Source organism: Pimephales promelas, chromosome 24 (genome assembly GCF_988280905.1).
Source record: "Pimephales promelas chromosome 24, fPimPro1.hap1.1, whole genome shotgun sequence".
In the NCBI taxonomy this organism is placed as follows: domain Eukaryota; kingdom Metazoa; phylum Chordata; class Actinopteri; order Cypriniformes; family Leuciscidae; genus Pimephales; species Pimephales promelas.
Genome location: NC_142792.1, coordinates 9787867 through 9799727, shown reverse-complemented (window position 1 = coordinate 9799727; position 11861 = coordinate 9787867). Strand labels below are relative to the sequence as shown.

Genomic DNA, 11861 nt, shown 5'->3' with positions numbered 1-11861 from the left:
ATCGGCCTGCCGATAAATCGGTCTGGCTCTATTAAAAATGTTTTAAAATGCTGCATTTATGACACAGGAACTAAAAAATAGCAAGACGATGTAACCGCCAAAGACTGATCTGATGCATGTGTTAGAAAAGCGAAAAACAGTAAATAAAAAACCCAGCACAAACAAATGGTGTAAACAAGTCATGATTGAAACCTAAGTTAAAACCTAAAATTTGATTGAGAATAGGTTTAATTTATTTAATCAGTGCATGTAATTTATTTGACACATTTGTTTAATCATGCCCTCCAATTAAGACAATAATAGGACACAGTCAGTGGTTTAGGGTTTGATTTGTTTATTCTTTTTAAAGTAGATCAGGGGCTCGACCTGACTCTCGTGTGAACAACAAGACAAAAAAAATAGATAATGAACATCACACGCAAAAACACAGTGAACAGCTGGAAGATGTGACTAGTGCAATGGAGGATTGTGGTGGATTAGAAAGGTGGATCACAGGTATGGCGGCTGAATGAATAAATGCTAAGCGGCCAGACGGACAAAATCTAGAACCAACTCTGATTTCAGAGTTCTGTGATTTTGTTGCGGTTGGGTCTAGTCTGGCCTGGTGAGGCGAATATTTGCTGTCTAGTTCGGTTCTTTTCAATGAATGCTTTCCTTTTTGAACCAAAAACGTGTTTGGTTCAGGTGCTCAGAACGTTTGAGTTCCACCTACGATCGGCGCTGCTTACTGATTCTGTCCCTTTCAGAATGTGATTTCTCCTTACTGGATTAAAGAGAAATAACAGGAAGGTGGGAGGAAGGTAAAAGTGAGGGGGAAAGGTGCAGGAAGGAAGGTTTAAGGGTGTCTATCTATCTCTCAATTCACTGCAGATTCTGGTTCAGCTCTGCTCAGGTGTGTCTCCGGGTGATTTCTTTCCTTGGAAACAGTCGATAAACGGTGGGATCACAGATACAAACAGGTCTTCCTCTCTTCCTGCACAGAGACTTAACCCCCAGTCCTCAACTTGTCCTAGACAAAGATAAAAAGATGGAATTCTTGTTAGGAAAAATGCGAGAGATGCAAGTGGCACGTTTCCAAGGCATCTGCATGCAAATACACAAAGAGTTAGAGGAGAAAAAGAGAGTGAATATGAGTGCATATTCTTGAGAGATGAACCATGAGGCAAGCCACAGTGGAAGCAAAAAAGCCCCAACACAACCAAACGTAAACATGCGGCTCTTTCTTCCCATCAATACACATCTCTCACAGGCTACTGCACCCGATAACAGGAAATAAGAATCCCTCGAGTGAGAGAAGGAGAGAGTATGGTGGGGGGAAAAGGGGTGAGGTGGAGAAGACAGATGGGCGTCATGACTATAAAAAAAAGCAGCAGCAATAGTGGAGAGGTTTAGAGAAACAAAACAAAACCGATTCGTCCTCATTTGAACTTACATTAATATGAACATTAATTGCAATTGCACAAACTGCAAACTGTTCAAAGGGCTTTAAACAATTCCAGACGATGAATAAGGGTCTTATCAAGCGAAACGATCGCTCATTTAAGAAATAAATAACAAAGTTTAAGTTTTATAAGCTCAAATGGTCGCCTTGCTGTGTTCGGTGACGCACGTTTGTGGCTCTCCTGTGTGAACTCGTTCATCAAAATGAACAAATCTTTTTCAACGAATGAAATGAACGAATTGACTTGGAAAAAGATTCATTCATTTTGATGAATGAGTTCGAACAGGAGAGTCACAAACGTGCGTCACAGAACAGAGCAAGGCAACCATTTGAGCTTATAAAACTTAAACTTTGTTATTTATTTCTTAAATGACCGATCGTTTCTCTTGATAAGACCCTTATTCATATATGGAATCATTTAAAGCCCTTTGAACAGTTTGCAGTTTGCACTGAAACGGTCTTTTGGACCTTGAACTGTTTGGTTCCCATTGAAGTCCATTATATGGAGAAAAATCCTGGAATGTTTTCATCAACAACCTTAATTTCTTTTCGACTGAAGAAAGAAAGACATGGACATCTTGGATGACATGTGGGTGAGTAAATTATCAGCAAACGTTTTTTGAAAAGTGAACTACTCCTTTAAATCGTATTAATATTTACAATTTGTATATATAAAATTTGGCATGTCAAGAAGTGTCAAAGCAGGTTTGGTGTCACAGCCAAATTTGATATGCACATATATAAATCAGTGTTATTATTGTTAACTAAAACTAAAGCAAAAACGCAAAACAAAACTAAAGCAAACTACTAAAGTAAAACTAAACAAAAAACGCAATTGAAAACAATCCTTGGTCACCATTCACTTTTATTATATGAAAAAGACCAGAGTAAACATCTCTTTTTGTAAACCATATGGCTTGCAAAAATATGAGGAAGAATAAATCCCTTTAAGGCACCTCAAAGTATCTCACTGGCACTATCATAATGCTAAAATATGTGGAAAGTTCTAGAGTAGAGGGAAAAAACTCTCAAACAGGTGGTGGTATTTGTCCCAAACCTCTGAAGGACACAAGTTTAAGCCAGTGAAAAATCCGTCTTGGCACAAACAGATGCTGCAGTCTCAAACTCTTCCGTACTTTTCTGAAAGAGTGGACGACAGTTGAGAGAAGAGAGAGAGAGAGGGAGGCTGAGGAGTGTTTGACCACGCGTTAAGAATAAGAAAGAGCGAACGAGAGATCGCTGGTGATAAAGTAGTATTCATGGTGCTTAGAGAGGAAGAGGGCGTGTGCTTTATCTCTGGACTCGGGGCACTATCGGCTCGGGGTTGTACCGCAGTCACTGCTTTACAAAGTGATAGAAGGAGGAGAAGAAGGTCACAGCCAAAATATTATCAGTCCAGGAAAGATAAACCATGGAGTAATTACGTTCACAAAGCCACAGCCATGACCGATCACTGTCGTTACCCGCTGCTAGTCAGGCTGTATCAGGGGAATTCATTCCTCTTTAGCTATGGTGACCACTGATTATAGAGCCAATCTATCTAGACGCTTTCAATAAGAGTTATTTAAACAAATATACAGTGCTTATCATGTCCGTGTTCTCTGAAAACGACAAGGATAAGATCCTGAGGGACTTCCAGATCCAGACAGGCAAGCAAAGACTGGGCAACAAATCAGACTTGGCGATCTACAAAAAAACTTCAAGGAGAACACAATAGATGCAGTTCTGCAGGTGAACGGGTGTCTAATCAAACTCTACAGTATTTTGGTCCAAATTCAATTGTTCATTAGTAAAAGATTTACTTGAATTAAACCGATGCCAACATGGAAAAGGTGCCTGACATGCCCATATCCTCAAGAATCATGAACAAAACTATGCATTACAGATTAATACATTAAATATGGCTTCAACTTGCATATTGTTCAGCCTATGCAGCTAATTATGATACAATATTACTACATTTCAATGTGCAATATGTAGTTTACTAAGATAAACATTATATAGCAAACAGATGAAACTCGAAAAATTAGAATATTGTGCAAAAGTTCATTTATTTCAGTGAACCAACTTAAAAGGTGAAACTAATATATTATAGACTCATTACATGCCTTTTCAAGCCTTTATTTGTAATCATGCCTTTTCAAGCCTTTATTTGTAATCATTTTGATGATTATGGCTTACAGCTTATGAAAACCACAAATTAAAAAAAAATAGAAAAAGTTTTTCATAGCTGTAAGCCACAATCATCAAATAATGAATAAATGAACTGAATAAATGAACTTTTGCACAATTTTTTAATTTTTTGAGTTTCACCTGTTAAACATATTGGTATTTAGATCACTAAATTTGACATCCAATTTAAAATACAGGACCAAAAACCAGTTGAAAATCACTATCCTGGTTTTCAAGAAGAACAGACATGGTTTCCTGCACTGATGAATCTACAGCATCATTCATAGAAATGATATTTTATCAGAGTTATGAGTTTGCAGTTTGCATAGAATGTAAAGGTAAAAGACTGGATACCGATATAAAGACACAGCTTATTTCCACTGCGTAATATATGTGCAAAAAAAAAGTCTTTAAGAATGTTTTTGCGAAGAACAGACACAAATTTCTTATTTTTTTTCAATTAAAATCTCTTAAACCACATTGATAAGTTGCTAATATAGTACAAATATGGTTTGTCAAAAGAAATTTCACTGCAGGTCTGGTATAAAACAACCTCAGCACATAAGCTGTTTAGCTATTTTGTTATCTGGCTGTTATTTTTTGGTGTTCCTGTGTGACTAATAAATGCTTATTACACAGGTAAGCCCTGTTCCTCACAGCAGAGTCAATAAAATCATCAAATACCTCATCCCCATATTCCATTTACCAGACAACAATACTTAGAACAGGCCTGAGCACATGAACATGCATATAGGCAAACACAAAAACATTAGAGATGCTAAAGAAGTTACAGGGTAAATTCAGCGCATACACAACTATGAATAAAACATCTCTTTATTTACATGATGTATTGCTTAAGTGCTGCAGAATTCACAGCGCTGCATTAAACTAATACCCAAGAGGGCAACAGTCTTTTGCTCTCGCTACCCAAAAACTGTGCCGTTGTAAAAATCTAATGGAAATACCCATCTGAATATAAATTGTGTTTGCATGGAATTGCTGGAGTGTGCGGAGGAGATTTTCAGAGAGGGTCGGTCCAATTCTGCCCATTGCCATCCTTGCATTGCCGAATCGGGACCGGGGATGTTGCGGCGGCGGTGGGGGTTTGTGGGACGGTGCTATTTAAATGACTTGTCCCCGTTCCCACTTACTTCATTTAACACACACTTAGGCCCCCCCACCAAGAACAGCAGCTGTCAGCTGGTATTATGGAAATGACTCTTTCGTCTGAGCCTAGAATTTAGAGTGAACTTAGTGGCGCCTGTAGCCAAGCAGAAAGTCAAGAGAATGCTAGGCAGAAGTTTCGATTTGCAAATGGAGGTGTGGGTCAGGCAGAGAGTGTGTTACAGAGCTTGGAGAGGATGGCAAGGCTGTTTCACTGGATCGTAATGCTGGAGGCTAAAGAGCAGCTGTAGATGCTAATTCCTACACTGGGGTTGCTGGGAACTGGTAGAATGCACAAAACAGAAGACACACACACACTAGATTGTGTCTCAATTCACGCCATTAACACTACCGGCAAATGTTAACAAAAGTTTTTGACTTGCATGAGTGATCCTTCTACAAACTACTTTACATTTATATTAAAACATTAACATTTTACATATCAGGTGCCCTGGAATAAAGATCTCAAACTGTACACGTATTTACCATATAAATAAAAAATATGAAAAATAAAAACAGTTGCATGCAGACGTATATCTATTTTTTTTATGTTAGTTGAAAACAAACATATATATTAGATGCAATTAATCGCGATTAATCGGTTTGACGGTTAAAAATAGTAACATTTTGTGAAATGTAACATTTTCAACAGTTTTTAAACTTAAAAACTAAAAAAAAGCAAAAATAAAACTGAATAAACATCATATTAAAGGGATAGTTCACTTTGAAATTAATTTTTGGTATGTTTTAGCTTACCTCAAGGGCATCCAAGATGTAGGTGTCTTTGTTTCCACAGTATTTTCAATTTTTATATTTGTAGGTCAAACCGTTCTTGTCAGTCATATAATGAAGGTCTATGGGGTCCACCTCAGAGAGCATGCACAGAGAAGTCCAAATTAAACATGATTTAATGACTCGTAAATGTAAGTACACATTGATGGCCTAAGACACGAAACGAGCGGTTTGTGTGAGAAAACGAACAGTATTTATATCGTTTTTACCTCTTGTAACCAGTCACGTCACCTACATCTTGGATGCCCTTGAGGTAAGCTAAAACATATCAAAAATTAATTTTAAAGTGAACTATCCCTTTAAGGATATTTTGGATCTGATTCAACTAAACTGAGACCACCCCGTGGTGAAAATATCAGGCATACACAAACACACACTCGTATATTCACCTGTTTAGCATTGTTGACACACTGTAGGTACTGAGAAGCGATGTTGGAGCACAGCAGAGTTTTTCCAGCATTTTCTCTGTAGCACTTCAGAATCTGCCCCTGAAGGTCAGTGCACACTGGACTAATTTCATATCGCCTGTGAGAGCGAGAGACAGAGAGAGAGAACCAAAAAGTAAAAGAAGGCAAGGAGAGAGAGAGAGACGGTCAGAGGACAGACAAATTTAGCAAATGAATGTCATTCATCATAGTTACATTTTCCATTTTTAATAAACTGATGCTGTAGCAGTGACAAAGAGCTGTTAAATGATGCTCTTGCAGTGTTTTAAATATCAGATCAATCCCTAATCAATAGCAGAATTGATTTGTTTAGAATTAGTTTGAAGGATAATTGCATGTTGAATCACAGTGCAGGAGGTCTCACAAGGTGCAGCCGTAGAGGCCGTAGGCCTTTAGGCAAATAAATGTTATATTGTCTGATATTAGAATGCAATATCAATGCACATTTTGAAAAATAATGAAACTAAATGCAAAGTTGAATTTTCAGCATCATTAATCCAGTCTTTAGTGTCACAAGATCCTTCAGAAATCATTCTAATATGATGATCTGCTGCTCGTAAAACATTTGAGCAATGTTGAAACACGTTTTTTGCTGCTTACTATTTTATGGAAATTGTGATACAAAAACATGACAAACATTTTTGACCGGTTGAGTATCTTCCACAAACATGACAAGATTAGAAATAAATCAGAAAACTTGTAAGAAACCTTCAGTCTTTTCTATTTCCTTTTTCTCTCAATGATAGAGATGCCCACATTTTAATTTAGTAACAATATCTCTATGCAACTGCAATTATATTTTGGCAGAAACTACCATGGTGATATTTAGGAAGCAACCTGTGCACTCAACTCAAGAGCGCTTTTTCAAAACACCCCAGAATATCCAAAGTTTGACCCAGACAGCATTGAGTGTCATGCTGGATTTTACAAAACGTTGCAGATTGCTATCAGCAACTTGTCTATCACTCAAGGTCACAAAACAGCACATTTCCAACCAAATATCCTTCTTTGGAGAAGATAAAGAGGAAAGAGCGTGTCACACTAGGCACATTGACGAAGACCACCCAATTCCCATGAAATCTGAGGCCCAACGTGTCCAAAAACGAAACATCACCTCGGTCCCCGGAGGATTAGAACACACACACAAAACTCTACATTTGACAGGGGTGACCTTTGGGACAGCAAAAGGGAAAGCAAGGATTGGGCGGGAGGGAGATGTTATCCTGCTCTATTCGAGGAGAAGCTCTTTTTAGATCAGAGGCGGTTTAATCCGCGCCGTCATTCATATTAGCTGCTCTGAAGGGCAGATGAATGAAGGGGTGAATGGACGCCCGCTGTCAGTCACCACCCCAACTCTTTGGGTCCCGGAAGGACTGGGGATTCACCCGTTCTCTTTTCTTATCCTCTGTCCTTTCCTCAATCTGTCCACTCAAACACACTCAGCTGCTGTCTGTCACACATCACCCCCTTTCTAGACAAAAATGACAACAACAAAAAAAATTTAAAAAAATGAAAACATACTTCTATTATGTGCTTATGGTACTTTACTGGTGGAAAAGTATATAATTATAAGTATTAGTACTGGGACATACCATTGTGTTATGAAAAAAAAAATAAAAAAATGTATGATGGTCTCCTCTGGTTCATTTATGTCCAAAGAGTCACAAACTCCTTTTTTATAGTTTAAGGGCTGTGAACAATATTAGCCTATAAACCTTAAAATTAAATGTATAATATTTATGGATTATATAAATATAAATTAAATAAGCATAAATAACCGTTTTAAAAAAGTTTGGAGTAAGTGTGATAAAAAAAAAAACAAATAAATTAAAAAAATGTGAGATTTTATCATTTATAATGTTATTAAAAAAATATTTTAACATTTCAATTCATCAAATCATGATGAAAAAAAGCACAATATCATGGTTTCCACAAAAATATCAGGCAGCACAACTGTTTTCAACATTGATAATAAGAAATATTTTACCAAAATATGAGGACCAAATCAGCATATTAGAATGATTTCTGAAGACTTCACAATATTACTGTTTTTACTGTATTTTTGATTAAATAAATGCAGCCTTGGTGAGCTTAAGAGATTTCCAAAAACAATAAGAATTAAAAAAAAAAAAAAAAAAGTGTATATTTCAGATAAAGCATATCACCATTGCCATACTATTTTCAACATACTTAAAACATGATTAGGGACACTCTACTCCTAATCTTAAATATTATGTTATATAGAATGCATAGTATGCAAATTAGTTTGGGAGAAAAAAAATGCGTTGCTGTTCAAACACATCATCTGAAGTTTAAACCTAATGCCAATGGCATTATGGGTAAAATATCCACACATCAATCCAGCAGAATGGCACCTTCACCATCTCTATTTCTATCTCCCATTCTCTCCCTCACAACCCAAAGATCGGGCATCAAAAAGCAGGACAGCTCTATGATATCACAGGCGTGTATATATTTATTTATGTCCGCGTATAAATCCCTCCATCCAGCTGAAATGGTTTTTGGAAGAAAAGAAGTAGATGTGGGTCATAAATCACAGCGAGCAGGCGCTCGGACCGGGCTGAGAGAGACACACAGATATGAGATGCTTTATCACAAGAGAGAGCTTCTGAATGAAAGACAGGGAAAAGAGGAGAAAGAACAGAAAGAGACTGCGCTCTAAATTATCCCACGGTTCCTTTTAACCTACACTAGCACATGAAGGACTTCCTATAGGTGTGTCGGTCTGTAGGGGATTTACTAGGCAAAAAACCATTCGGGTACAGTAGCGCAGGGAGACGAAAGGCACAAAGACGCCCTTCCTACTGCATTCAGCTTGTTAAAATACCAGCACACATTTCTCAAACAGTCTTAATTCTCTCAAATCAAGACTAATGAAATATCGGCCCACCGGCGCTGCGTATTTAAGCCCAGTGTCTTACAGTCGGCTCGGATGAACTGAGACGTCTCTCTCTTAACAGACATGTGACTATCCGTCATCATTATGAGCACTCGCAGTCTAGCGGGGTGAAGAGGTTAAGCATCCACTTCTGAAAAAAAAACACATGTATGTTCATTTAGGAGCTGACGGCGTGTGTGACAGGCAGACAGAAATCAAAACAAATGAAGCAGTTACGAAGAAAAATGATAAGCACTCATTTTCGTCGTTTTAAAACGTGATCCATCAGTTGCGAAAGGGAAGGAGAGTCTCCACCGGCTCCGAAACGAACTCGCGTGGAAAGAAAGAGGAGAATTGGGGTGGGGGGAGGGTTTTCGATGGAGAAGATGAGCCGAGGTCCGATACCAGGGTGAGAAAGGCAAGGGGAGACAAAACACAACTATGAAGGAGTAGGAGGAATGATTTATAGGTAAAGATGTAACAGAGCTAAGAGTGGTCCGTCTGCAGTCTGGAGACACACTTTGGAGATGATGAGGGTTTGATAACCTGTGACAGCACCAGTCATAACTGTGTGTGGAGCTCCTCTTGTTGAGTGAGAAGGCCATTTAGTCCGCATTGATATTCTTTGCTGTTCAGCCGTCGACTGACCTCTTTTAAAACAGAATACTTAGCTTAAATATTATGGCTGGTCTACTCCCGTTCGCTGTAATAGCTATAATTGTGTTCTCTGAGACAGGTCAAGCTGTGCTTCAATAGGCAGTCAAACTTCATGGCCTTTTAAGGGGAGTTATTTCTTCTAAAGAGCTGACTATTATAGTCTGAGATCTCACTGTGTATAATGGGGCTTTTCCAAGACGACGGGAGAAATACCAACACACAGATTCAGAAATAACCTCTTTATGCAAATGAAGGTGCTATAGAGGGTATGCGCGTGACGTCACCGTCGGCCTGCAGTTACTCACAGTGAGTGGCAAAAAGACTGAGCGGCTATATTTGTTTCCAGCGTGAATGCCGCGAAAAGCAAACACTACACATGTAAAGTGGGAAAGAGCTTCGTGATTGACTGTACAACTAGATCTGACTAAAAAATCGGAGGTATATTTTTACAGACAAACTCGATCTCCAGTCAGCAAAAGGTGGATTTGCAGTTATCATTTTGTGTCAATATGCTGAATTTAAGTGTAAAACCATATCTATATATTTTGTATTGTTATATAGATATTAACAACTATTTATTATTGCATATTCTGCATTATTGGATGTTTTTAATAAACACTAACCAAAAAAAAAAAAACTAAAATTTTAGGGCTGGACGATATGATGAAATATATAGGCTATATATAACACTGATATAAGCGATCACCCGGATTTAGACCTACCTATATTGTATTTATATAAAGCGTTCACAGGCAGATTTGCTTTAGCCTATGTTTAGGTCTATATTGCTTTTATTTCCCTGGTGTCGAAATCAGGCAAACATAAATGTCAGGCAACACCATTCCTGGCTGCATCATGTCAATATCCATGGATCACTGGATCTTTAGTAAGTCGTAAGGAACACTATATTGAGTCCAACATTTAGTTTAAATTGATAAAATTGTTAGCATTTTCACAGTTTCTAATTAAGATCCCATTGCTGTCTTTTAACAATCACTGAAAGTTATTTAAATAATTTATTAATGCCATCAAATGTAATTTTTGGAAAACAATGTATATGATATCCATAATTATAATTTAACATTTAATAATAATAATTACAATTTATTATGAAATAAAAAAAAATCACTTATAACAATTCAAAACAATTGATTTTACGTTTTTTATTTATGAATAAAAACTATTATAAAATCAGAATAATTATTTTTAGAAAATGGAAAAAAAATGTATGCATTTTTATACTATAAATAATTTATTATAACATAACATAAATTCACATGTTTCAACCTTCAATTCCAAGAACGCAAAGAACGGTCTCCAGGTCTTTATCACTTTATTAAAATAAAGCAAAACAAAAATGACAAATGTTTACTTTCACGATGCGTCATTATTTGGGATTAAAATGCGTCATTATCAGCAGGAATCTATTAAGTGAGAGCGAGAGGTTTAAAGCTTAGAGGCTTCGCATACATCGTCCTCCCACAGCGTCTTCTGGAATTTCTAACGGATTGATTTTCTCAAGTCTGCATTCGATGCATCCTTTAATATCAAGAACACATCCGGGTACTTTCATGCATCCTCTGTACTTGTGTTCTTGAGCACAGGAATTGAACTTCGACGGTTGATGATGACGTAATACGAGAACACAAGGACGCAAGATCACTTAAGAACACACATTGAGAACTGGCTTTAGTTTAAATATTCATGAAAAGCAGATTGATAGTGATGTGAAAATGTGGTGTAGTGCATTAGAACACTAATTCCAGCAAGTGCACCTTGACCTAAACAGGACACGTTAACGGGCGACTAAACTGGGTGAGCAGAGACATTTAAACCCTTTCAGAGAACAGAAGATAGCAGAACATAGGGAGAGGTCAACCCTGTGAAACTGCTTCGATGTGACAGAGTTCGGTAACACCCTGGGGACACAAGACAAACACACAGAGTGCATGCTTAAACACACCATCACAGGGATGAGGCAAAGGTCAGCACTGACAGGTGGCTGAAGACAACATCACATTCTTCTAGTCAAGCATTTATCTGTAATTCAACCAGCTCAACAGGCTGTGTGTGTGCATAAGTGTGTGGAAGAGCTGTTGTGTGTGAGCAGACAAGCACTGTCTCAATATATTGTGGTCAGAGAAATACATAGGATTTTTTTTTTAAACTCCTCCATTGATCAAGCTGTTTATCTAGTCACTCCACACTTACAAACAGAATATTTCTCAACTTGCCATGTTGCTAGACACATTCTGTCCTCAACGGCTGCTGACGCTCATGTCTCAGGATA

At 37.6% G+C, this 11861-nt stretch overlaps 1 protein-coding gene across 13 annotated transcripts in view; it reads right to left on the bottom strand.

Moving 5' to 3' along the window:
• Positions 1-317: 317 nt before the first annotated feature.
• Positions 318-11861, bottom strand: part of chchd3a (coiled-coil-helix-coiled-coil-helix domain containing 3a) — a 62246-nt gene continuing 50702 nt past the window's right edge. For 7 of the 13 annotated variants that reach the window (XM_089126671.1, XM_089126672.1, XM_039668065.2 and 4 more), the window contains 2 exons: positions 5959-6094; positions 318-1009 (listed from right to left, as the gene is read on the bottom strand). In XM_089126671.1, coding sequence (XP_088982797.1) covers positions 986-1009; positions 5959-6094 — 160 coding nt within the window. In that variant the 3' untranslated portion in view covers positions 318-985. Of the gene's footprint in view, positions 1010-5533; positions 5645-5778; positions 5828-5958; positions 6095-11861 lie in introns of all 13 variants that reach the window. The other 6 variants (XR_016149760.1, XR_016149761.1, XR_016149762.1 and 3 more) reach the window with 2 other exon arrangements.